General features: G+C 32.3%; 7 protein-coding genes across 7 annotated transcripts; 3 read left to right on the plus strand and 4 right to left on the minus strand.

Moving 5' to 3' along the window:
* Nucleotides 1–1,848: 1,848 nt before the first annotated feature.
* Nucleotides 1,849–2,760, minus strand: SAPINGB_P002741 (uncharacterized protein; the record flags this gene model as incomplete). Its single annotated transcript, XM_031997459.1, has 3 exons — nt 1,849–2,006; nt 2,169–2,400; nt 2,605–2,760. 3 exons carry the CDS (start codon nt 2,758–2,760, stop codon nt 1,849–1,851), a joined length of 546 nt encoding a protein of 181 aa, XP_031853350.1.
* A 228-nt stretch (nt 2,761–2,988) lies between these two features.
* Nucleotides 2,989–4,119, plus strand: SAPINGB_P002742 (uncharacterized protein; the record flags this gene model as incomplete). Its single annotated transcript, XM_031997460.1, has 1 exon — nt 2,989–4,119. The coding sequence occupies one exon, from the start codon at nt 2,989–2,991 to the stop codon at nt 4,117–4,119; it is 1,131 nt and encodes a 376-aa protein (XP_031853351.1).
* Nucleotides 4,120–4,275: 156 nt separating this feature from the next.
* SAPINGB_P002743 (uncharacterized protein) lies at nt 4,276–6,815 on the minus strand (the record flags this gene model as incomplete). The annotated part of the gene is made up of 8 exons (XM_031997461.1): nt 4,276–4,538; nt 4,608–4,659; nt 4,728–4,857; nt 4,921–4,951; nt 5,024–5,777; nt 5,828–5,998; nt 6,073–6,494; nt 6,557–6,815. The coding sequence occupies 8 exons, from the start codon at nt 6,813–6,815 to the stop codon at nt 4,276–4,278; spliced, it is 2,082 nt and encodes a 693-aa protein (XP_031853352.1).
* A 547-nt stretch (nt 6,816–7,362) lies between these two features.
* Nucleotides 7,363–10,932, plus strand: SAPINGB_P002744 (uncharacterized protein; the record flags this gene model as incomplete). The annotated part of the gene is made up of 9 exons (XM_031997462.1): nt 7,363–7,627; nt 7,695–8,008; nt 8,063–8,154; nt 8,253–8,374; nt 8,440–9,789; nt 9,938–9,979; nt 10,150–10,297; nt 10,497–10,635; nt 10,837–10,932. The coding sequence occupies 9 exons, from the start codon at nt 7,363–7,365 to the stop codon at nt 10,930–10,932; spliced, it is 2,568 nt and encodes an 855-aa protein (XP_031853353.1).
* Nucleotides 10,933–17,984: 7,052 nt separating this feature from the next.
* SAPINGB_P002745 (uncharacterized protein) lies at nt 17,985–20,196 on the plus strand (the record flags this gene model as incomplete). Its single annotated transcript, XM_031997463.1, has 3 exons — nt 17,985–18,059; nt 18,341–18,736; nt 19,096–20,196. 3 exons carry the CDS (start codon nt 17,985–17,987, stop codon nt 20,194–20,196), a joined length of 1,572 nt encoding a protein of 523 aa, XP_031853354.1.
* A 3,397-nt stretch (nt 20,197–23,593) lies between these two features.
* Nucleotides 23,594–25,552, minus strand: SAPINGB_P002746 (uncharacterized protein; the record flags this gene model as incomplete). Its single annotated transcript, XM_031997464.1, has 1 exon — nt 23,594–25,552. The coding sequence occupies one exon, from the start codon at nt 25,550–25,552 to the stop codon at nt 23,594–23,596; it is 1,959 nt and encodes a 652-aa protein (XP_031853355.1).
* Nucleotides 25,553–26,797: 1,245 nt separating this feature from the next.
* On the minus strand, nt 26,798–27,483 carry SAPINGB_P002747 (uncharacterized protein; the record flags this gene model as incomplete). The annotated part of the gene is made up of 2 exons (XM_031997465.1): nt 26,798–26,802; nt 26,925–27,483. 2 exons carry the CDS (start codon nt 27,481–27,483, stop codon nt 26,798–26,800), a joined length of 564 nt encoding a protein of 187 aa, XP_031853356.1.
* Between the last annotated feature and the right edge of the window lie 59 nt (nt 27,484–27,542).

Below are 27,542 nucleotides of genomic sequence, written 5' to 3' on the forward strand. Positions count from 1 at the left end.
AAAGAAAAAAAAAATTTTAAAGCAAAAGTTCCGAAAAATTTTATAAAATTGGGGATTTCTTATTTTTATATACAAACAAATATATATATAAATTTTTTTTTTATATAGGATGAAAATAATAATAACTGAATCAATTAATCAATCAATTTCAAAAAAATAAAATAAAAATAAAATCAGATAAAATCAGATAAAACCCAAATTCGGCCGGTGTTGTCCATTCATTTTTTTTTATTTTTATTTTTTTTTTGAGCGCTTAGTGGGCGGATGACTCCGGGACGGGCATGTCTTTGGATGGAATGTGGCCAATGAGAACGCATAGAGCCATCTCTCGTATAGCTCGCAAAGAGCTCTCATTTTTTTTCTTCTTTTTCTTCTTCTCCTTCTTAATTAGGCTTAAAAAAAAAAATAAAAAATAAAAATATGAGTGAAAATCTACTCTTTAACACATCACATAAAACACACACACACACAGTACAGCATAGTACAGCATAGTACAGTACAGTACAGCACAGTTCACATCCATGTAGCAGCTTTCTTTTCTAAAAAAAAAATTTTTTAACACTGACACAAAACAAAAGAGAGCAACTGTAGAAAAAAAAATTTGCGCCTGACTAAGCCTAGCTGGAAAGATTTCCCTTTTTGGGTTTTATCTGATCTTCAATCATTCCGCTTTAGGAAAGTGCGACAAGGTCACGAGTGGCTCCCAAGTTGCTGTTTAATTGCGGCCCGGAATGTACGGCGGAAATAAATGTAGGATGGAGTGAATAGTACTCTCTCTATTCCTTTATATTTATAGACAACACAAGGAAAAGAAGAGACAGGTAAAAAAATTAGGTAAATTTAAGAAATGAAGTTGAAAAAAATTTTAATATATTTGAAGAAATCATATTATTAGTAGTAGTTGTATAAATATTTCCTAAAAAAGAAAAGCAAAAAAATAAGTGTCATTATAATCAAAACAAAATAAAAAAAATTAAAATTAAAATTAAAATTAAAATTAAAATTGCGCGTTTTTTTATGAGCGCTCAAAAGTGAGCGATGGGTTTGGCAAGGAACCATTGTGAGTGGTTGGAAAAAAAACTTTTTCTTCTTTTGTTTTGTTTTTTTTTTGTGTGAAAAATTTTCCTCCTTTAAACATTAAACTTTTAGATAGACTACTCCGGCCGGCTCCGGTATCGGCCATCTAAAAAATCTCTTTGGAAATGGGTCATCATTATAAATCAGATTTTCCAAATTAGGAAGGAGGCTAGATTGATATGATGACTGTCTTTTTTTTTTTCTCTCTCTCTCTCTATGATAATCGATCATAAAGATGATGACGATGATGAAATCACCACAAAAGTCCTTTATTTTCCAAAAAAATAAAAAAATAAAAATAAAAATAAAAATAAAACTTCAAAATTCCAGTTCTTTTTTTCTTCAATATTACATTGGAATTTTAAAACCCTCCTTCCTCTTTTAACCCAATCTAAAATGTTTGATTGCTGGCATTCGAAAACACCAAAAATATCAGATTTTTAAATTTTCAAATTTTTCAATTTTTCAAATTTTTCAACTTTTTTCAAAAAAGGGTTACAACAGTGACTAAAATGGATTCAAGACCCACTATCTATCAACGTAATAACCTTTTTATTCGTCTTCATATTAAAAAAAAAAAAAAAAACTTTGATCCTTAATCATCATATACTTAGTCATTTGTTTCTCTGTTATTATTTTTGTCTAACAACTCCTTTTTTTTTTGCTCCCTTTTCCTTTTTGTCTTTTGTCTTTTGTCTTTTGTCTTTTGTCTTTTTTCCTATTTCTTTTTTCCTTTTCCCTTTTTCCTTTTTCTTTTTTCTTTTAAATCCATCATTCAGTTCCCTTCAAAGCTTCTGCTTGTCTTTGTAAATCCTCTAGCTCACGGTACGTCGTAACAAACTCCGTCTCGTCTTGATGCATATCTTGAATCAACTCTTCGGTGTATGACATGTAAAGAATCTGTGCTAATCGCAATTCCGGTGTAACCACTGTTTATTATTAAAAAAAAAATCGCTTAGTCAGAAAATATTATAAAAATGATAATGAAAAAAAAAATTTGTTTGCCGGCACAAAAAAAAAATAAATAATTTAAGGTAAATAAAATTTGAGCCTTTTTTTTATTTATTTATTTATTTGGAATCTCCACATACTCTTTTTCTTTTTGGCTGTAGCTGTTGCTGTTGCTGTTGCTGTTGCTGCTGCCGAGGATGATGATGGTGTTGTTGATGACGATGATAGAGACGGGGAAGGAGAATGAGAAACTCCAGATTCTTTATTTATGCTGCTGCCTTCGCTGTCCCTAGAACTGTTCACTCCAGTATCTCCTGAATTTAACTCAAGGCCTTCCTTCTTAATCATTTCTAAATATAGTGATCGACATTTCTATATCAAAAGAAAAACTTTTTTTTTTTTTGATTAAAACAACTGAATCTGTCAGTTCTTTTCTTTATTAAATTTAGATACAAATACCTCCATATATATAGAATTTCTCTCTTTTTCTTATCATTAAGCCCCTCTTCCTCTAGATCAATCTCCCTATCTCTTGTTCCCACTCTACTTTTCCATCTCATTTAGAATAATACTCACAGTGGCTGTCATCTTCCGTTCAGGAATATTTTGTAACATTGGGTGTCGCTCTAAAGATTCTGCAATCGACCTAAACGCGTCCGTTCCTTGCTCAATGACTAGCTGTGCAAGAATCAATTGTAGAACAAGTGGGTACTCTTTATCTATATTCGACATTGCTGTGCTTATTCTCGGGATTGTTTATGTTTATGTTGATGTTAATGGTGGCAATGGCTAAAGTTTTCTTTTAGAACCCCAAAGAAACATATCCTTGCTAAACTTCTTGCGTAATCATACTATCATGTGACCACATTTAAAAAAAAAAATTTCTTTCAAAAGTTTTCAATTAAAACCAACATTCAAGTTTAGTTTCTTCAAAAAAATACCATACTATCAACTACAAAAATGCCAGGATTAATCAGTTCTCCACTCTCGGAATCAGACCCAGACTCCGTCTCATTCCCTCTTATCTTCAAATCTCACATTGACAACTGCCAATTCTCATCATGGCACCCTCTTTACTCTAAACTTACTCCTAAAACTAAAATCTTTACAAATCTTCCAGAATCTTTTGTCGAGTACCTGCTCGAAGATGGCATTATCTTACCACCTGAAGAAGAACTTACCCCTAAAATTCAAGAACTTTCTATTAACGAAGACATTGCAAATTATTCAGATAATGATGATGATTCACCCCAAGACCCAACGTTAAAGTTCTCAGAACTTCACCAGCAGATTAAGGACGCTATTGATTCACTCGGTGGCGCTGTTCTTCCTAAACTTAACTGGTCCGCTCCAAAAGATGCTTCTTGGATCTCAATCAACAACACTCTAAAATGTCTTTCTCCTTCAGATATTTATCTTCTTTTAAAATCTTCAGCTTATATCACACATGACCTAACAGAACCTTACTCAAACACTGTCGAGGCTACTCAAACTACAAACGACGATGACATTTCAGTTAAACCTGAACTCATCTTGCGACAATGGTTTAACTTAAACCCAGCTCTTGAATTTCGCTGTTTTGTTCGCGACCGCACCTTGGTGGCTGTCTCCCAGCGTGATTATCTCAAGTACTACCCCTTTTTGGAAAAGCTCCAAGATACCCTTGCGGACGAAATCGACTACTTTTTCACAGAAAATCTCAAAGATACCTTCCCAGATGATTCGTTTGTTTTCGATGTTTACATTCCAGACCCTTATGACCGCGTGTACCTTATAGATATCAATCCATTTGCTCCGCAAACCGACCCTCTGCTCTTCACCTGGTATGAAATCTTGCACAAACTTGATTCAAAAGAAGTCGGCGAAGACTTTGAAATTAGACTTGTTGACAAAACTGGTACTACATCTGATCTACTTGGTGGAGCTCTCCAGCACTCGGAAAATAGAGTTCCAAAAGACATTGTTGATGCAAGCATGACGGGCGCAGGAATGGCAGAGCTGGCTCGCCAATGGAATGCAATGCTAAGCGGTGAGCAAATTAGCGATAGCGAGGACGAGAATGAAAATGAAAATGAAAATGGAGAACACTAAACTATGTATTTATTATTATCATACTATAAAAAACGCTGCAGTATTATGCTTATTTTTGAATGAAAAAAAAAGAAAAAACACCACAGTGATAGAACAAACAAACCTATACTTTAAAAAAACTAATCATCACTGCAAATCTTCATATTCTGTTTTTTTTTATACATTCCCATGACGTCCTGAAAGAAAAGATAGCCCTAAACTGGCACGCATTGGTAAGGTACCGGCTACAGCTCCCGATGCTGACCCTTGACTAGCACCGTCATTTGGTGGAGACTTTGGATGTGGCGAAAACAATCCAATCCGCTCGATATTGGCAATTGAACGCATCTTGCGGTTCATATTATTAGGCGGTGGAAACTCCTGTGGTTGACCAACAAGCTCTCCATCCGAATGAAACAATAACGGCCTATATGACATGGCTATGTTGGTTGGTTTGTTAGGTATATATTTAAATAGAAGTTTTTTTTTAAATAAAAATCAAAACTCACTTTGATCCATAACGCTAGAATTGCGAAACTTTTCAATCAAACATTCCTTTCCCTGTGTAAAAAAATCAGTCAGTACTTTGAACCTTATCATCATAATAATTTCCCGTCAAAAAAAAAGACATATATATTGGCATATGATATATCGCAAATCTTTTCCGAATTAAATCTGTTCCACTTGGTTCCAGCTCTGGCCTTGGCAAACGTAATGATATGTTCTGGCGAAATGAAAGAAACAAATGCATAGCCAACACTAAAAACTGTTAATAAGAAACTTTTTATTAAACATAATTGTGACTTTTTTTTTCGCACTTACTTGCACTTGTTGGCAAAATCAATTCGAAGATCTGTAAAACTAGTTAGTTAAATCTTTCCTTCCACAATATTGATAGTTTAAACTTTTTTCTGTTTTTCCATACACAAAAAGTCATAGGTATTCTTATTGGTAACGTCCAAATATTCCTTGAGCATCTGTTGATCAACCTTATTGGGTATATTTCTTAGCATCAACGTTGTGCGCGTGTCTAGGCCCTTAGAAATCCGCCGCAAATCAACAATGTTATTCTTCGACACACTTGCTTTGGTCACAATGTCTAGATCTCTAGAATTAAGACCGCTGGCTCCCACTCCTTGCACTGATCCAAATGTATCCTGATAGTACCCATCATAGCCAAACGATGATGAGCGGCGATGACTCTGGCCCAAGTCAAGGTATCCATTCTTTAAATTCTCTTCAAAATTTTCATTATCTGTAAGCAACGTCGATTTGAGAACTGGATACTCAGACTGATACCCTTGGGGCATCAAGTAAGTCTCGCCAATATCTTCATGCGAAACTATTTGATAAAACAAGCTCATAATTTGCGGCGTCATTTGCTGCAACTGACCAGTGTGCTCGTTATAAAACCCAACAGTGAAAATACGCCCATCAATTTCTTCTCTTTGATAAAGCAACTGAAACGAGCTTACAGCGGCACGAACATCAAAAAATTGAAATACTCGAATTTGATCTTCCATTCCCAGAGCGTAGTTCCATGACTCGATATTCCCGCAATTGCCCAAAATTTCCACAAGTTTGATCCAAATATGTGGAGGCACTGGTCGGGTAAATGAGACTTGAAGAACAGACCATTTACACATGTAAAGGGCTTCGCGAGCAGTCGGTGTATTTGCCTTGAAAAAAATTGTCAATTATGTTCTTGTATCTAAATGTATCAACTTACTTGCTGCTCTTGAGAAAAAATGTACTCGACATTCAAACGACCATACTTAATACCAAGATTGGTGAGTTTATTGAATGCAGATACTGCTGATCTTTTATCATAAAACGCAACTATTCCACTGCCATCACCATATGAACTGTCCATATGAATTTTCATAATGTCGCCATGTTCCTATCAAAAAAAAACAAAAAAACAAAAAAAAGTTAATTTTCACATTACATAATTCCAGCAATTTCACAACTAACCGCACAAAGAGCAAACAGAGACGCAAGGTTGGACCCAGGTCTCGTAATCTTCAATATTCTTGAAACGGAATCTGGAGGACTTATAGTGGGAATAAAAGGGTAGGCATGGACATTATACTTTTCAAAGGGGCGTTGTTTTTCCATAGCAAAACTACAAGAAGTGACACCCATCATTAATTCAGAACCCTGAACTTCGATTGGCGAATTAATATGTAAATCGTGATCTAAGTTCTCATCCACACGGGTAGTATCCTTCTCATCGACTGCTGAAGAAGCTGAAGAAGCTGAAGAAGAAGTTGTTGGTGTGTTGTTTTTGTTAAGCTTCTTAATAGGAATTTCGACCTTTATGTTAGATTTTTTCGCACGGTTCAAAAACCTGGACAAAAGCTTTTCGTCAGCCACCTCGGGTTCAAGAGCCAGAGCTAATGATAATTGTTAGTAAAAGATATATTTCCAACCATCAAAGGTATAAACAAAAGAATACTAGTCAAGCGGCTTGACACCAAATCCAAATCCTTTTTAGAACCCATCGACGCAAGGTTTAGGCTGCTGTTGTTATACTCGGGAGGCGAGTGGAGAAGGCTTCTGGGAAGAGCATTTTCAAAGTTGAAGGACTCCATTTCTTCATCTTCTTCAGAGATTCCAAAAACTACTCTGTTAATTGAATGTGGTTCGTGATTTGCAGAGTATCCGAAAAACGAATTATTTTGAGCAGGGGTGGTACTGGTTAAATTTTCGTTCATAATGCTAAGAAATAAATCCAAAAAAACAAAAAAAAAAAAAAGATAATTCAAAATAATAATTCAATCAAAAAGAATCAAAAAGAATCAAAAAGAATCAAAAAGAATCAAAAAAAAAATTAAGTCTGGAAAACCCTTAAACAATGACTAGTTGAATAGTTAACAAGAATGCGTATTCAAATAAAATATTTCTTAAAGTCTTTCTGGGGTATTTTAGAAGAAAAAAAAAAAAGTGCTTGACATGGAAGACGGTGATAGTGTTGCGTTTTAGAAGGCTTCCATGCGGCGAACTAATTGGGTATGACGCCTTAAGGTCATATGACTTCAACTGGCTAAGTTGACCATATTTTTTGAGGAGGGTGGGGAGTCTACAATGGACAAGAGGCTGAATGTGGAACAGTGCGGCTCAGAGTTTGAACGTATGTAGTCAAAGGCTGGCCTGTCAAATTTCTCATCAAAAAGAGTGGCTCAATATAATATATATATTTTAAATAGTTGGATATCCCTTATTCTTTTTTAAACTTGAACCATAATACCGTTGTTAAAAAAAATGGATACCAGTAATTCGTTCATAGAACCAAATCGCTCCAATATAACGGCATCTAATCAGTATACAGATGTCTCGGAAGCCTCGGCAGAGTCTATCACATTGGCTGAGGTTTCTAAACCTGAAATTATTATGGCGCTTGAGTGTAAGGGCACCAAAGTGGGATGTGCAGTTTACCGTAAGGATTCCAAATGGATGTCTTGCTATGTAGACAGCAATATCCAAGCCCGCGATACCATTGAGGAGTTCTCAGTTATTTTCAAGCAGTGTAACCCTTATTTTATTTTATTTTTTTTTTTTTTTAGATATGATAACTAATGTATTTATCTTTAAAGGGAAAAAAACAATCGAGCCCAGTACTCTTTTGGTATCTACGTCGTTCCCCCTGGAACTGGAACCAGTTATTAATGATAAGAATGATGTCACGGAGTATAAAATTGATTACCGACCAGCGCACGAGTTCTCAGTATTAACGGCCATTAAAAACTTGTCAAAAGCTTTTACTCAAAATTCAACGGTATTTCAACCAGATTATGAGCAAGCAGTAGCCCATTCCAAGTTTTGGGTGCGCCAATTGAACCCAGATTCTTCCGATATCGACCTAAATCCATTTAGCAGTTCATTTTTTAATGATGATAATAAACTTAGCGTAATAATAAAAAAAAATAGTAACTATTTTTTTATTTTCTAACTTTATATACAGGCTGGATGTATATCTTCCATTTTTTCGTTTCTTGCATTTGAAGGGGATATTGATATTGAAAAATGCATTAAACGGTTTACCATTGATTCATTGTAAGTCTCGGCGTTACCACTTGTATGGAGTGCAATACACTTCTTTCCATGAAAAGCCGAATATTTGTTTTTTTTCTTCTAACAACTAAGGAAAATAGGGAGGACAATATGGTTATCAGTACTGAAACCATAACAGCGCTTCGTCTTTTTCAAGATGCAAACCATCCAAACCTTCATTATACGAAGCCTACACAAATAACTTCTTCAACTTGCCTTTTTAGTATGTATTGTTATGATTTTTTTTTTTTTTGCTATTGTTTATTTTATTAACATAAAAAAAAATAGAAATCATCAACCAAACATGTAGTCAATTAGGCGCAGAGTTATTAAAAGAATGGATATTTAAACCTTCAACTAATTTGAATGTTATTAAGGCGCGTCATGATTTGATTGATATATTTTTGTTATCTGAAAATGATGATATTCTTAAAGAAATGCGTAAATCTCTGAGGAAAATCAAGAATATACCTCGCATTGTTCGAGATATTGAACTTGTTTCGCTGTCATTGAGTGATTGGAGTGCTCTTGTCAGTTTCTTGACAGAGTACCGCGAACTTATGGATCTTGCGAGTAAGGTCCAACAACTAGATGAAACCCCCTTATTTGTGTCAATAAACGAGGTATTACCAAGAGGGCTGTTGCAGGATCTTCTAAGTCAAATTACTTCTGTAATAAATATTGAGAAATCTGAGCTCATGGGACAGATTGAAATTCAGCCTGAGATCAATACAAAACTTGATGAACTTAAAGAAAATTATGCAAATTTAGATACTATTTTGGAGTCTATTACACAAGAGCTTGAAGAAAAGTTACAAATTTTTAACATTTTTAGTGTGAGCTACATTGCACAAATTGGGTTTTTGATTACAGTTGATTTGAAACATTTAGGAGCCATCAATAATATGATATCAAAGGAAAACATTGATAACTGGGAAGAGGTATTTTCGACTTCTACTACTCATTACTACAAAAGTCAAACTATGCAGTACATGAACCAGTCACTAGGAGATATATATGGTGTGATTGCAGACATGACTGTTGAAATTACACAAAAGTTGCAATCAGTTCTTTCAGAGTATTGTCTTTATATTTACAAGGCTTGTACCACTATAGCTCAATTAGATTGTCATTTGGCTTTGGCCTGGGCAGCTCGTCAAAATGGATACAAACGACCCATCATGACTAGTGGTAGAGATTTAGTGATTAAGGACGGATATCATCCGCTTTACGCTAAGTTAGTGGATACTTTTATTCCAAATGGAATTTCTTTGAAATATGAAGAAGAAGGAGATGAAGAAGAATTAGAAAATAGCAGTAGCAATAGCAATAGCAATAGCAATAGCAATAGCAATCTTCTTTTAGTAACCGGAGCCAATTTTTCTGGTAAAACTGTTTATTTGACTCAAAATGCAGTCATTGTTATCATGGCTCAAATTGGGAGTTTTGTTCCAGCAAGTGAGGCTACGATTGGAATAGTTGACCGCATTTTGACACGAGTGAGTTCTCGAGAGTCAGTTTCTAAAAATAAGAGTTCCTTTTTAAGCGACTTGGAGCAAATGTCCTCAATATTCCGAATTATGACACCAAGCAGCTTTTTAATTATTGATGAATTTGGAAAAGGAACTGATGTAAAAGGTGAGAAAAGAAATTTTTTTTTTTTTTTTAAAAAAATAAAGAAAACACAAAACACAAAACAAAACAAATTTTGATTAACTAAAAAAAAAAAAAAATAAAGATGGAGCAGCGCTTTTCGGATCTATGATCAATTATATTCAAAGTTTAGGGAAAAAGGCCCCCAAAGTATTAGCCTCAACACATTTTCATGGTCAGTGTAATATTTAAAAAAAAAGTGGAATCATAATTTTTATTATGATCACAATAAAAATTATGATATTTATAAATATTATATGAATATTATAAAAATATTATAAAAATATTATAAAAATATTTAGTTTTTTTTATTAAAATAACGCTAACTTAAAATGAAATTATTAGAACTGCTTGAACAAAATATCATAAAAGAGGGAAATGGGCTAAAAACATGTTACATGGAGATTTATGTCGATGAAAATGCAGGAAACACGAAAATATCATATTTATACGAGACTCATCCTGGAAAGGCTAGTTCAAGCTTTGGAATATGGTACGTATTTGAATAAAAAAAAAAAAAAAAAAAAAAAAAAAAAAAAAAACAAAGATAAAGCAATAAATATAAATATAAATATATATTGCACAATATCGTTTCATTTTTTTTATTTTTTTTTATTTTTTTTATTTTTTCCTTTATATGACTGTTATGTTTACGATAAAAATACTAACTTTGAATTTTACAATTTATATAGTTGTGCAAAGATATGTGGAATAGATGCAGATATTATAAGTTTGGCTGAAAAAATTTATCAAGAAAAGGTCAAAGGAGGGAACTTTGCAACATTTTTTCTCAACTGTTCCCCAGAAGAAGAATTGAGGTTAAAACAAGCAGTAAGTTTAATTTTTTTTTTTTTCCATTTCCATTTTCATTTTCATTTTCCTTTTGAAATTGTTGCAATTTTTTGTTGTTGTTGTTGCTGTTGTGATTAATCAATATTGATTACAAGAAGGCATGCTTTTTAGGGGATGAATTTTAGTGCTGACCCTTTTTTTTTTTTTCTTCTTTTTTCTTTTTTTTATTTTTTTTTTTAGGGGCGTATTGTACGAAAGTTTTTGGAAGAAGACTTAGATAGAACTAAAAATATATACGGGCTTTTAAGTACACTTCTTGCACCCATGAAGAATTGACAACTCTAGCGAAGAATGTGATTAAAATAATTATTTTAATTTTTAATAGCTTTACTTTTTTTTTTTTCTTAATAATAATAATAATAATAATAATAATAATAATAATAATAATAATAATAATAATAATAATAATAATAATAATAATAAAGTTTTTTTTTTTTTTTTAGAATGTAAATGAAAACAATGAGGCTAAAAAGCAAATAGAAATAAAAAATGCTTTTATAATTTTATAGTGTATTATTATTATTTAATTATTATTTAATTATTATTTAATTATTATTTAATTATTATTTAATTATTATTTAGTTATTATTTAGTTAAATATTTAGTTATTTGTTCTAAGCTTATAACGGTAAAGGTCAATTCGATTTCTTTTGATTTCTTTGTTGATATCTTTATATTCTTTTAATTATTTTAATTTTTTGTAAACAATTTTTTTATATTGTGCATGGATCCACACGGATGAATGTTTCTTTTTTTGATGCAAACATTTCTTTGAATGATATTTAATCACAAAAGGAGATTATATAATATATGTATGTATGAATTTTTATCTATCTAAACACATCAAAATATGTATGCAAACAAACAAACAAACAAACAAAAAAAAAAACATGCAATGAAAAAAAAAAAAAAAAAAAAAGACCCTTTAACAAGACCCTTTATTAGCAAGTTTTTTTTTTAAAAAAAAAAAAAAAATTAACTTAATCATGTTTAAAGGTATTTAAAAGTTTTTTTTTAAAAAAAAATTTAAAACAATTTGTTTAAAATAATTAAACCTTCTTTTATTTAATTTGGCTGTCTTTGAAAAAAAAAAAAAAAAAAAAAAAAAAAAAGTAGGCGGGTTTTTTTTAATGAATTAATCTATAAATTTTTCACAGGCTAAAATAGGTCAACTATTCAACTTTTTTTTTTTTTAAAAACACAAAATTTTGTTTTATTTTATTTCATGAGTTTGAGCAAACAAGTTTTAAATTTTTTTTTTTTTTTTTTAAATTTTTTTAAATTTTTTTAAATTTTTTTAATTTTTTTAAATTTTAACAATAATAAAATAATAAATTTATTACTTTTTAAAAAAAAAAAAAAACTTTTAGATATGAATTTGTTATATTTGAATTTACTATCAAAATGATAAAAGATATACATGTATATATCGCGTTAATACATTCAGACAATAAATTTTATCAAAATGTCACTAAAGTAAAGGTCCCTTTATTTCCCATTCAATTTTTTTTTTCTTTTTCTTTTTCTTTTTATTATTATTATTATTATTATTATTATTATTATTATTATTATTATTATTATTATTATTATTATTATTATTATTATTATTTGTAACCTTTCATTAAAAGAACACAAATTCACAAGCGAAACTTCAGTTGAAACTAAACTTCGCTTTTGATGCAACTGGAATTATTGTTTTCCATTTTCCATTTTCCATTTTCCATTTTCCATTTGTTAATTGTTATTTTTTTTTTTTTTTATTTTCTGCTTTGTTGCTGCCTTTAAAAAAATAAAAATTATTTTTATTTTTTGCAGTAGCTACTAGTGGACCCTGAGCATAATTGTATTTATTATTAGGCGGCATTAACATTAAACGAACACCATCATATCCATTCATGTACACCTACATAAACTAAAATACACCAAAAAAAAAAAAAAAAAAAAAATATTAATTAGAAACAAACATCACTACAAATTACAAGCTAGATAATTTTGGTTCATTTTTAATTTAAGTATTATTAAAGGAGGTCTTTTTTTTTTTTTTTTCCCTTCTAAGTTTCATTTTAGACCAGGATGAGTTAAAGAGTTAAAGATAAGAGAGAAGGAGGGAAATAAAGGAGAAACATGAAAAGAATAATTGGTAATAGGTGGATCAAAAATTATTTATTCAATATAAAAATAATACTATATATTATTACGTGTCAATATCGCTTAGCGAAAAAAAAAAAAAAAAAAAAAATAGCATGACAGTATAAATTTATATATCTCTATATATATTATATATTTAATAGGAGGGCGGGATATGATCAACATGATTTGAAGCAGGGCCCATCTCGATAGGGGTCTCTAACATCCATATGAGCGAATTTAAATGCAGTTTGCTTAAAATGGTACCGTCTTAGAAAAGCAACAGAGTGGTATAAACTATATATTTATGTATGTATGAGAACAAAAATAAAGTAAAAATCCTTTATAATAATAAGTTTTATTTATTAGTTTCTATTTCTATAATAAAAAGTACTGGTAATAGTGATCGAAAGTTTATTTTGCACTATTACTGCCTCCGTATATTATTATTATTTTTTTTTTTTTTAAATAAAAGCTTATTAAAAAAAAAAAAATAAACTTGTTAAAAAATAAATCATACTAAATTACTAAAGTTTCATTTATAAGGGAAAAAAAAACTATAAATAATAGGAGATTTCCCTAATATCTTTTACTTTTTTTTTTTCTTCTTCTTTTTTTTTTTTTCTCCTCACACTAATCCCTTACAAACTTCTATCCTATAAGTTTATTTTCTATTTACTCTATATCTCTGCAAAACTATTCCTATCAAAATGTTCTATCCCGTTCAATCTCTGTCTTTTGTACCTATGTGCAATATACAGGTTTGCCAGCTTATTGCTGGTATCCTTAAGGCCGCAGGGCCTTAAGGATGAACCTCGAGGACTCGGAAGCAGTGGCGGCAGATTCAGAAGCGGAAATAAAAGGTCAGAAGCGGCGATTCAGATGTCGAAGCATAACTCTAAAACAAAAGCACCTCCCCCCCCCATATTCAGAAGCACCTTGCACTTTTTAATTAAAGTGCTACCTCCCTAGGTTTTTTTAAGTGTCACCTTAAATTAACTACCTAAAGAAGCAAATCCCTCTCCCCTTATTGATTCATTTTACGTCAACTGACTTTAGTAAAATGTTTTTTAAATTGGTAATGAGATTGAAGTTTTTAAGAGCCACTTTAGTAAGAAGCACTACCAGCCCCTCTTGAAAACTTTTTTTCCCGTTGCCTTTCTAATTACATGGAACTGGAGTTTTTTTTATTATTTACCAGTAATGTGGAGACGACAGGGAACTCTTTTGGTTTGCACGTGAAGATGTCAGTCTGCACTGTACTAAAGGAGTAGGCATATATTGCTATCCTTGTCAAAACTTAAAAAAGAACAACCACCCACAATGAATATATATTTATAACTTTGCATTTTAAGTTGAGGCTGTGCCCACCAAGTCACTCAGAAGCAAATTAGACATTAGCCAGCATAGCAAAAAATGAAGAAATGCAAGTTAATTTTATATTCAACTTCTCGCTAAAGTTTGACTAGTTGCAATTACTATTTTAAAAGGTCTACCCTTTGTCATCAGCCCATCTTTTAAAATCAGTCTTGCAATCTTGTATAAATTTAAACTTGAAGTTTAGAAATGCTTTGGAGAAGTTCTTTTTCTCTTTTTTTATCTCACGCCTCTATTATAGTTTCAGAAGCACTATTAACGAAAGGGCCTTGTGATTTAAATGGAGTTTTTTTCTCCTGGATTATAAATATACCGGTTTTATATAATAGGATAATTTGTTTTTTATATAATAAATTTAATATTATTACTAATTTTTAATAGTGATTTAATGTATTTTGATAATTTCCCCACCCATTGTAAGATTTTCAGTGGATAAATAAAAATAATATCATTTTAAAAAAAATTCATGGCGTGATAAAAAAAAAAAACTCCAATATGATGTAATTATTATTATTATTATTATTATTATCAAGAAATACGAAAAATTTAAAGGATATTTTTTTTAACTCTTTGAAACCTTAAAAATTGTAATTTTCATCCTTTAATCTCTTTCATTTTTCATTTTTTTTTTTCTTGCTGTTTTATTTTTGACTCTCTTCAATACGAGATTTAAAGCCTTAGTACATGTAGCTTACATTTTGATTTCTAAACATATTTATTATTATTTTTTTTTTTTTTCATTTTTTTTTTTTTTTTTTTTTTTTTTTTTTTTTTTTTTTTTTTTTTTTTTTTTTTTTTTTTTTTTTTCATTTTATTTTTTTTTTTTTTTTTTTTATTTTTTTTTTTTTATTTTTATCTTTCATTTTCAATTTTTTTTTTTTTTTTTTTTTAATTTTTTTAATTTTTTTATTTTTTTTAATTTTTTTTTTTTTTAATTTTTTTTAATTTTTTTAATTTTTTTAATTTTTTTAATTTTTTTAATTTTTTTAATTTTTTTTTTTTTTTTTGTAGAATCGTAATATCCACTAATAAATGATTTATAATTATATAATTATTTTAAATAATTATATTAAAAAAAATAAAACTTTTTCGACATTTGCTCTTTACTTCACCCTCATTTTTGAAATTGTTTTTTTTTTTTTTTTGTTTAAACAAAATGAAAATCCCACCAATAAACTTGAATATTAATGCCATTTACAGATATGTATATAATCTAATATTTTAAAATCTTTTTTAGTGTATGCAATTGCTGCCAATCCTTTTTTGTTCAATTTGTTTGTTAAATTTGTTTGTTCAATTTTTTTTTTTTTTTGTTAAAATTTGTTTGTTAATAGTTGGTTAGATTACAAAGACTGGTATTATTTTTAGTGAAATATACTTTATGTATAACTTAATTGAATATACTCTAAGGAAGAGTTGAATATAAGAAAGAGAAAGAAAAAAAAAGTTTTTTTATTACTTTGATTTTACAAAAAGTTTGTTGAATATTTTTAACATCTTCATTCAAGTACATATGAAATTCATTTTAATATTATTCAACTATATCAAAAAAAGAAAAAAGAAAAAAGAAAAAAGAAAAAATTGAATTTTGTTTTTTTTTTTTGGCAAAAGATATATCCAATATAAAAAATAAAAATGAGAACTACGGAATATGATTTTATCACAGTGTAAATAAATACAGAAATTTTTATCTTTTTATGCAAGAAAAGTCAGACTTCATTTAGGGTTTAGCGATTCATTCTGTACGATATTCTAATTATAATTACAAAATGAATAATTTGTTCTTTCTCTTATTCAACTCCTCCTCATGTATTTTATGAATCTCAACAATTATCAAACAATAAATCTCATTATTATGTGAATTCACAAAAAAAAAAAAAGGATAAAAAAATTCTTTATAATCTTTTTTATTGATAGTAAATATAAAAAAAAAAAAAATTCAATTGAGAGAGCAAGCAATTATTGCAAAAAGATATATATTAATTGAAACATTAATGACTGAAATTGGAGTATACTTTTGTAACATATTTTGTAACAGCCTTGGAAACAAATCAACATTATTTTTTAATCCAATGTTAAGGTTTAATAATTGAGTTGAATTAAACATTCACTGGCATTAAAAAAAAAATAGTATCATTACCACCCCCTTTAAATAGCTACCTCCATATCATATTCATTCATTAAACCCCTCATACCCTTAATTTTTTTTTTGTTATTTTTTCAATAACTCCCACCAATATGACTTATTTTCTATCAATTGTTAGTGATTTTTTATTTAATGTTGATGTGATTGAGTGTAGAATAACTAGGGAATTTTGTCTTCGACGATGTTTTTTTTTTTTTTTTTTTGACACTTTTGGAATTACTAGAAGCATTGCAACTATTATTAGTTAAAAGTTTAATATGGCTATTTGTCTTGATAAATAACTTTGCAAGTCGTATCTTCATTACGCCCCTTTTTATGTATTTTCGTTTTTTGTTGACTACAGTTGCCAAATAGTTAAGAATTCAACACTTTGAAGTATTGACCTTAATCCTGCATTTTGATGATTTTAAAAAATAAGCAATATACCACCGTTAATGTAGTCTATAATAACCAGTTTTTTTAGTCCGTAAACTTTTTTTTTTCTTTTTTTTTTTTAATTCAATTCTATGATAGTTTGTCGTAGAATAAATATTCCAGTTATAATTGGTCTGTATCAATTTCCAAATAACTTTTGTCCACTTTAGGCTTTAGGACTTTAAAAAATCGCAAAAAAATGCTGACTGAAAAGCAAATGAAGAGTATAAACTCATTATAATAGATAATAAAATATTATGACAATAATATTTGCTTTTGCTTTTGTTTTTGCTTTAGCTTTATGACGGCCCAAATTTTTAAAAATATAAAACTTGTATATATATATAGATAATAAAATAGAAAAAAAAAGTTAATGGACGACACCGGAGTTGAACCGGGGACCTTTCGCATGCTAAGCGAACGTGATAGCCAACTACACCAGACGCCCAAGTGTATTAGAAGTTAACAAAATTGTTTGTTTGTTTGTTTGTTTTTATTCAAGGGTTATAGAATTATATAACATCAGCATCTGCGCTATCCTTTTATTGTCTGACTATGTGACTTGCCGGTTTTCATTTGTACCTTTTTAGTACGGGTGGTTTCTGTTCTGTGCGTCTCCGGTAGCCCGGAAGATGGGCCCTGATGCCAGCTTACGAGGAACAGGGAGAACCAGTCTGTCGGTCCCAAAACCTTCCCAACCCATTTCCACTTATCTTCACGGACGCCCATGTATTTCTTAATCTCTTCCGTCAGAGATACGGCCCGCAATCACCTGCAGGCTATTTAGACTGTACGGAAGAGTCGGCATTCCTGTAACCAGGGTAGCCTATGGTTTTTCAGTCTAGGTGTATACTCCCGTACACATCCTCAGGAAAAGGGGGTATTCTGGGAATCGAACCCAGTATCTTCCGCTTTCGAGCGAACGTGTTACCCTTTACACCATCCAGCCCTTTCCCCTTAACAAAATTGTTTCATAATTTATAGTCGTTGAGATATCTAGTTTAATTCCCTAAATATTTTTTTTTATTAAGTTAGGGGGGAAAGGGCTGGATGGTGTAAAGGGTAACACGTTCGCTCGATAGCGGAAGATACTGGGTTCGATTCCCAGAATACCCCCTTTTCCTGAGGATGTGTACGGGAGTATACACCTAGACTGAAAAACCATAGGCTACCCTGGTTACAGGAATGCCGACTCTTCCGTACAGTCTAAATAGCCTGCAGGTGATTGCGGGCCGTATCTCTGACGGAAGAGATTAAGAAATACATGGGCGTCCGTGAAGATAAGTGGAAATGGGTTGGGAAGGTTTTGGGACCGACAGACTGGTTCTCCCTGTTCCTCGTAAGCTGGCATCAGGGCCCATCTTCCGGGCTACCGGAGACGCACAGAACAGAAACCACCCGTACTAAAAAGGTACAAATGAAAACCGGCAAGTCACATAGTCAGACAATAAAAGGATAGCGCAGATGCTGATGTTATATAGTTCTATAACCCTTGAATAAAAACAAACAAACAAACAATTTTATTAAGTTAAAGATGATAGAGACTACATGATTAAAAAGGATGAAAAACGAAAATGCAAGAGGGTTGAACCTCTTACACTGAAACAACAACAGAATCAGACGATTGGAATTTTGAAGAAACAAGCAATGGAAGAATGGCAGGAAATGTATTGGAACAGCAGTAAGGATCTGTGGTATCATAATATCACAGTGGAGTCGAAATGTACTGATAATCTTTCTAAAATGGTTACGGGAGTGATCATGAAGAAAGATAGTCGAAGGATCTTGAGTAATATTACTCAGTTTCGCACAGGCCATGGCAACTTTGGCGCATGGTTTAAAAAGTTTGGAATTGAAAAGGATAGTTACAACTGCAAATGTGGAGAGCTGGAAACAGTTCATCACATTTTAGTTGAGTGTCATTTGCTTGAAGAGGAAAGAAAAGGACTGAAACGGATATCTCCAGAGATGGACATGTCGACTCTCTTAAACAGTTTAACTGGCTTACAAGAGATTGTAAGCTTTATCTCTGCTTGGAGGGATTAAGAAATACAATTACAGCGTTGATGAAGACAAGTGGAGATAGGTTGGGAAGGTTTGGTTATTTTTAACCCCCTGTTCCTCGTAAGCTGGCATCAGGACTTATTTTCGGGCTGTTGGAGATGCAATGTTGAAGCCAAAATTAAAAGTTTATTATCAAAATGAAAAAATATATAGTATAGACAAGAAGGATAGCGCAGATGCTGATGTTATATAATTCTATAACCCTTGAATAAAAACAAACAAAACAAACAATTTTATTAAGTTAATAACCCTTGAATAAAAACAAACAAACAAACATTTTATTAAGTTTAGAAGGAAATGACATTTGAAAGATTTTGAAGTATATTAATCCAAAAAGCAATGATACCATTATACCACAAATTAGAAAAGAAGATGGAACTCTCACTACTACTGTTGACGACAAAAGACATGAAATATGGAAGGCACTTCTACCTGAAATTGATCATGGTCTTGATAGAGAGTTTGAAATTGATGACGATTCTCGATGGCCAAAATTAGAGTTTGATGAAGTTGACTCTGCATTGGCTGATACCCCAAATGATAAAGCTCCAGGAGACGATGGAATTACTGGCAAAGTTTTAAAGATGGCATGGCTGAATGAAGACTTTAAGGAAAGGTTTTTCAAGCTTCTCCAAGCTTGTGTGAAGTTTGGATACCACCCAAAAGTCTGGAGACATGGCATTATTGTTGTCATACCTAAACCTAAGAAACCTGACTATTCAAAGCCAAGAGCATACCGACCAATTTCCTTACTTAAGATTCCATCTAAAGTACTAGAAAAAATTATACAAAAAAGAATTACCAAGCTTACAACACACTTACTTCCACCAGAGCAATATGGGGGAAGACAAGGTTATTGTGCTACTGATGCTGTTTTGGAACTTGTCCAAAGAATTGAAACTAGTAAAGAAAAAATTTCAGCTATGCTCATTGATATCCAAGGAGCTTTTGATAATGTTAACAGAAATATATTGGCAGACACAATGGAGGATATGAAACTACCCAAAGCACTTATAAACTGGACGTACCAATTTGTAAGTGAAAGAGAAGCTAGTATGCTCATGGACCGAAGAAAAGGATCAGTGCAAAAAATTAGTACTGGAATTCCACAAGGTTCACCTATTTCACCACTACTTTTTTTGATATATTCCACACCAATGTATCATGCCATTAAAGAATGGGGTGGAACTCCTTTTGGCTTTATTGATGATGTAACTATTACCGCTGAAGGTAAAATTGAAGAAAATACCAAAAGCTTAAGCAACATATTAGAAAAATGTTGTAATTGGGCTAAATCAAGAATGACCAAAATTGATTTGGGTGATAAATTAGGTTTTATTCATTTTACAAAAAATGTAAAACCTAAAGATGAAAAAGTGCAACTTATTTTACCTAATGGAAAATTTCGTTAACCCCAGAAGGAAGTTAAATTGCTTGGAATTGCTTTGAACAATCTGCTTGATTTTAAATCTCATATTTTGAATAAAATCAATAAAGCAAGAAAAGCTGTTGGTGCTATTTGGCATCTTGGTGGCGTGCAAAAAGGTATGCGAGGGCCTGCAGTCAGATCACTGTATATTGCTTGCGTGAGACCAATTGTCGAATATGGCTTAGAAATTTGGCATCATAAAATCTTGAAAGGAGAAATCCACAAGTTGAAAGTGATGCAGAATAGGGCTCTGAGAAAAATTGGTTTCAAAAGTTTGGAATTGAAAAGGATAGTTATAACTGTAAATTCGGAAAACTGGAAACAGTTAGGGAAATCTTTGTTGAGTGTCCTTTAATGGAACAAGAACGAAAAATAAAGAAAAGAATTGAAACAGATCTATCCAGGAATAGACTTTTCGACTCTCTTAAACAGTTTAATTGGCTCGCAAAAAATAGTAAGCTTTATATCTGCTTGGAGGTATTAAGAGATACAGTTACAGAGTTGATGAAGACAAGTGAAGATAAATTTGGAAGGTTTGGTCTATGAGTCCCTGTTCTTCGGAAATTGGAATCTGATCTCACTTTCGGGATATTGGATATGCAATAAATGAGGGATGCCATTCCTATGAAAAAGCAAGTGATGGCCAATAAACAGGGCCAAGGTTGGCATCCCTGGCGACCAATAATCATAACATTGACCAATAGGAAACATAACAACTCGACTAACCACAAGCAATCGACAACAGGGAGTATTACACTTTTATCAATGATGGACGTGGTTCCTCTTGATAAACAAAAGGTGGTCAATAAGCAGGGTCAAGGTCGGCACTCCTTGATTAATATGCGACCAACCATCATAACATTGAATAACAGAAAGCATAATAGGTTGATTCACTACATCATAATCACCAACAGGAAACATCATACTTAAATCAATGATGAACGTGGTTCCTCTTGATAAACAAAAGGTGGTCAATAAGCAGGGTCAAGGTCGGCACTCCTTGATTAATCTGCGACCAACCATCAAAACATTGAATAAAAAAAGTAAAATGGGTCAATGTAGTAGTGTTGTAAGTGGTAGTGAGGTAGCGGTATGTGTGGGGGTAGTTGCAATGGTAGTTGCAATGGTAGTTGCAGTGGTAGTTGCAGTGGTAGTTGCAGTGGTAGTTGCAGTGGTAGTTCCAATGATGAAATGTCAAAACCCTTGTTCACAAGTTCCTTTAGTTTACCCAAGATGGGTCGGCAATTTTGCTTGTATGAGAAATAGCCATAGATTCATATTTATCGTAGAGTCTATAAAGGAATCTTTTGTTGCAACAATGAATATATCCCCTTGTAGTTGAGTGAGTCGCATATTTTCTAGTAAAGAGTTAGATTGATGAGCTAAGTATTGGGTATACAGCAAAAGTAGGCTTACCAAAAGACGACTGCAACAATAACAAAATCAATGGTGGCAAAGAATGACGATACACTATTGGGACTTGGTGAATCAAATGTCTGTCTCGTAAAGAGTTAGATAATATAGTCAAGTATTGGGTGTATTGGTATAAGTAGACTTACCAAAAGACAACTGTATCATGTTGGAATAATTGTAAAGGAGTGTGCAAGTGTTTATGAATATAGTATATACTATAGTTGATAGTTGATAGTTGATAGTTGATAGTTGATAGTTGATAGTTGATAGTTGATAGTTGATAGTTGATAGTTGATAGTTGATAGAAGTAGATGATAGTATATGTAGAGGCATTGGTTAAAAAAAGGCTGTAGATAGTGAATGTTGAAAGAAAAAAAAAAGACCAAAATCAAAATGGGACGAAATCTTTTATTTTTATCTTCATAGTTCTTTATTTTTTTAAACTTTAAGTTCTTCATATGTGAATTCCTCAATCAAATAACATCACCAAGAAGGAGTCAATAGGCAGATTCAAGTGCGATGATCCTTGATTAATCTGCAATCAACCGTCAAAAAATTGAATAACAGAAAGCATAATGGGTCGATAAACCACAACACAACACAAAAAAAAAATCAACAACCGGCTGCATCACACTTTCATCAATGGTGGACGTGGTTCCTTTTGATAAACAAAAGGTGGTCAATAAGCAGGATCAAGGTCGGCACTCCTTGATTAATCTGCGACCAACCATCATAACATTGAATAAAAAAGTAGAATAGGTGGGTATAAGTGTATAATAGTGTTGTAAGTGGTAGTGGTAGTGGTAGTGGTAGTGGTAGTGGTAGTGGTAGTGGTAGTGGTAGTGGTAGTGGTAGTGGTAGTGGTAGTGGTAGTGGTAGTGGTAGTGGTAGTGGTAGTGGTAGTGGTAGTGGTAGTGGTAGTGGTAGTGGTAGTGGTAGTGGTAGTGGTAGTAATCAAATTTGACAATCGTTGTTGTAATGTCTCATTATTTTAACAAACACCTGATTACAAGTTTGAGAGTTAAGAACTGTAGAATCACGTTGGTTTTCTCCTCAATAAAATATCTGTGGTTCTGAACAATGACGACGGTAAACAGTTGACGTTGGGTGCATTGGATGATTGTCTAGTAGAGCGTTAGGTTAATTAGCTAAGGTGTATTGGCTTGAATAGACTTACCAAAAGACAACCGCAACATGTCGAATGTAACTATTGTAAAAGAATGTAGGTGATAGTACTAATGAACACATTTATATAGTATGATATGGTGAATAGTAGATCATAGTATATCACAGTAAGGCATAGGTAATATAGTAGTAGATGGTAATATAGTAGTAGATGGTAATATAGTAGTAGATGGTAATATAGTAGTAGATGGTAATATATATGTAGTGGTAGAAATTAAAAAATCTGTGAAGAGTGAATGGTAAAGGAAAAGGAATAAAAATCTAAAAGACGGGGGGAAAGACTTTAATTTATACCTCCATAGTTCTTTATTTTTTTAAAAACTTAACTTCCTTATATGGGAATTTCTCAACCTAATAAAAAAATCCAATATTGTAATTTTTTAATGTTAGCATTAGTCCTGTTGTGTTTTTTATTTAACAGTTGATACTTGTCACATGACAATATCTTAGATATTAAATCTCATAAAAGGTGAGTACCATATATGGTATATATGATTAATATCAGTATTTCACTTACAGTAGAAGGATGAGCCAAATATTTCAATTTCGAACATTCAAATATTACGAATTCGTAAATTAATTATGTATATATAGAATTTTTTTTATCTTGGAACAAGATGATAGTCAATAGAAGTTCCACTTTTATTTTACTTTTTCTTTATTTGTTTCCAATTTATTGCATTGCATTTTAGGAAAACTAATTACCCAAAATTTTTCCAAATATTTGAAGAAAAAAATTGAGATCTATAATAATATCTTTTAAAGTATAAACTAATCCTTTTCTAACTACTAAACTTGACACTCCGGGAAATATTCTTTTTGATACCCGTTTGCTCACCACTGTACGACGATGTAGCTTGTTCGTACACCCGTCTAACACTCTTAAGTTTCTTCTGGGCCTTTTCGTACTTGGCGCGCTTGTTAACACGTGAATTCCGCTTCTCCTTCTTCTTCTTGCCAGATGATATGCCCTTATTCTTGAGAATCTGGAACGTGAGCGCACGCTTGCCTTCTTCATCCAAATTCTCGTCATTGAGCATCTTACCCAGCTTGCCTTGTTTTGCTGCCTTTTCTGCCTTTGCATGAGCTTCTCTTCTGCTTTGCTTCCGCTCCTCAGCTTGCTTCTTGACCTCATGATAGTATGCATCTGCTTCATCTTCTTCCTTGCTTTGTTTCTTAGATTTCTTGATTTTGTGTTGATTGTCCTCTCCACCTTCATCATCATTATCACTGAACCGTTCAGCTTCATCATCACCCTTCTCACTCTTAAGACCACGTAACCGGGCCTGCTCTGCCAGCCGCCGCTCACGCTCTGCTAATCGTTCTCGATATGGCAAGTCGGAATCACCTGTAAGCTTGCTTCGAGTCTTTTTAGCAGCCTGATCAATTTTCGAGGTGTAATATCTAAGATTGCGCTTTCGCTGTAGCTTGTCATCCAAATCAGCATCATTAATAATGGCACTTTCACCGTAATCATCTGCAGGATTGTGTTTCTTGGCTTTGGTCTTATTGACTTTACGATCCTCAACCATAGGAAACTCAAGTTCCAAATCTGAATCGTAATCACTACCACGCTCTTCTTCTTCTTCATTTTCCTCCACAAGTTCTTCAGACGATCCGGCGACTTCTTCATCGCTATCGTCATCATTGTCGTAAAATCCGGTAAAATCTTCGCCAAAATCAGACTCAGAATCATCCTTATTAGATTTTTCTTCTTTCTTTCTTCTGACTTTCTTCGCTGACTTGACAAGAGCGTCGGTATCAAAAATATCTGCCTCATCTTCGGAAGAAACTTCATCGCCTTCCTTATCGCTGAATGTAGTCTGTTCATCAGAAGACATCTCACTGTCTTCGCTCTCTTCATCATCATCTTCGCCAACAACCTTCAACCCTTTAACACTGTTCCACAACTGTCGACCCTGCAAAATGCCCTCCATCACAGGATGCTCCTTAAGATTGATCTTTTCTTCACCAGATACATTCACAATAAACAATGCAAAGTATGTATTGAGGGTTCCAAGGTATGCTGAAAGCGCTGCGTGCTTGATCAGATTAATTTTATCTTCAGTCGACTGGGCGCTTTTTTCTTGCTTCTCCCTAATGACTTTTTTAAGCTCTTGAAGAATCTGGCTAAGAGAAGTAAATTCTTCCGCAAGGGGCGTTGCTTCTGGATAAAGAGTCTCCAGCAACTGTTTCCGATCTTTGTCGCTTAGTTTCGATGGGTCCTGTGTCGGTAACGATTCCAGCACCCGACGCACAGACTCGTCCTCGCCGTCCTCTAGCTCATGTGCTGTAGCATTTTCATTCTCCTTAGCGGACTTTTCCCACTCTTTGAAATCGTCTTCTTCAAAAAAGTCAGACTTCTTCATAGAACTCAGGTGCTTCTTCTGTAACCGTAATGCTTCTTCTTCTTCCATTTTAGCATCTTCCTCATTGCCTGCCTCATCTGCTCCGTAGTATGTATCACGTTTTGTACCCCAATCAAGCTCCTCGTCTTTACCATCATTCTCAACCCCTCCGTAAAATTCCTCATCGTCACTTTCGGCGTCAGAAGCTCGTTTTATTGCCATCACTTCTTCGTCACTCATTCCATTGTCATCGTCCCGGTATCCAAATCGTGCAGCCTTAGACTTCGATGCTTTTTCGCGTAAATTTTGTTCACGTGCATTGTGAAATGATTCAACTTCATCGGGTTCCATGCCCAAATCATTTTCTGGTTGCTGCGCTCTTCTTCGTGGCATTTTCTTTAAAAATTTATTGTTGTGAAACAAAAAGAGATTGCCTGGTTTGTACTGATTTTTCTTGAAAAAAAAAATTTTTTTAAGTAACAGTTAGTGCGGCTATCCCGGTTAACATCATTTTTTAAAATGTGTAACTGTGTTTTGTAACATAGTCACGTGCAATACATAAATATATGGTTGCCCTTCTGCAACATTTACACATTCAGTCTTTACAAGATACAAGATATTTGGAGATTAGAGATAGTTACAAAATACAATGCATAGACTTCAAGAACAACATCACCATATTCTGCAATGATATCCTCATCATAAAAACCATAACTTGCTACTTTGGTAATTTCACAACCATGTCTACTGAGCCGATAAAGCTCACGCGAAAAACGACCATCAAGACAAACTCAACTTCATCCACACTATGGAATCGCTGGAAAAATGACAAAGTCTTTGTGTTTCACTAGCATTGCGTCAAGAATTTTAACCTACACTAAAAACCAAAAGTAGGATAAGACTACCGCGCACTTCACTATATCACCAATCTTGGGAGTATGAAGAAAAGAATGTTTGAAAAAACCTTCAAATTATTATAGCGCTTGTGCTGTCTTTATCATTGTTATTAAGTATACATGTATATGCAGTCGATACTTGGGAAATCAGTTTAAACTTTTTCTAAAAATATAGGTTGCAAACTCCAACCGCTCCAAAGTATTCCGCTAGGAATGATACTTAGTGCTTTTTGCAACTCCCAAATTTAGATTTACTAAAGACCTGGTAAAACAAATACAACTAATTCTATTGCGATCAAAATTACCAGACTTAAATTTCATTTAAATTTATACTTTTTTAATTTATTTTTTTTTATTCCCTGACCTCCCACAACGGTATTTCAATTATATTTAGTATTAATAACATAATAATAAAAATTAAATTATTTGTTTTCTATTTAAAAAGTTATTAAATTTTATTGCAATAAAACAATTGCTAACTATCTTAATTTAAATAAGTACTATTAATATTTATTTAATTTTTTAATTTTTTAAGTTTATTATATATTCATTATTCTTTTTTTTAGTTTCTTCCAATATATCAAAAAAATTAATAATGGCTTCTCGACGCTTATCCATAAGAGCTTTCATTTCTGGGGAGTTAATATCATCCTCAAATACAATTATTCCATCCAACGAAAAAATTTTGTTTTTAATACTACTTGATACTCTGATAAATTCTTCTTCCCTTTCTTTGTTAGATTCAGGCTGTTTCTCACAAAAGTTTCGAACAATAGGCTCCACTTTGTCCTCAAATGCTTTCAATATAAAGTCTATCTTTTTTTGTAGTTGGACAAATTTCAAATCATTTTTTTTTCTTTGTACTTCACTTGGCTCATCCGAATTTTCTTGATAAATCTCTAAAATGTTAAAAATTTCATTTGTTTTATCAGTTCCAACGGTATCATCACATCTTTTAATATTTTCTATTTTATCATTTTTTTTAGCATCCTTCACATCTTCAAGCATTTCTCTAGGTTCAACCTGATGAGTTTCAATTGGATCTTGACGGTCATTTGAATTAATTGGATTGGTGAAATCATCTTCAAGCATTTCTGTAGGTTCAACCTGATGAGTTTCAATTGGTTCTTGACAGTCATTTGAATTAATTGGGTTGGTGAAATCATCTTCAAGCATTTCTGTAGGTTCAACCTGGTGAGTTTCAATTGGTTCTTGACGGTCATTTGAATTAATTGGATTGGTGAAATCATCTTCAAGCATTTCTGTAGGTTCAACCTGGTGAGTTTCAATTGGTTCTTGACGGTCATTTGAATTAATTGGATTGGTGAAATCATCTTCAAGCATTTCTGTAGTTTCAATTTGCTTATTTTTAATTGGTTCTTGACGGTCATTTGAATTAATTGGATTGGTGAAATCATCTTCAAGCATTTCTGTAGTTTCAATTTGCTTATTTTTAATTTGTTTTTGGTTGTTATCTAAGTCATCGC

Source organism: Magnusiomyces paraingens (assembly GCF_902498895.1).
Source record: "Magnusiomyces paraingens strain CBS 517.90 genome assembly, contig: contig2, whole genome shotgun sequence".
Taxonomy (NCBI): Eukaryota; Fungi; Ascomycota; class Dipodascomycetes; order Dipodascales; family Dipodascaceae; genus Magnusiomyces; species Magnusiomyces paraingens.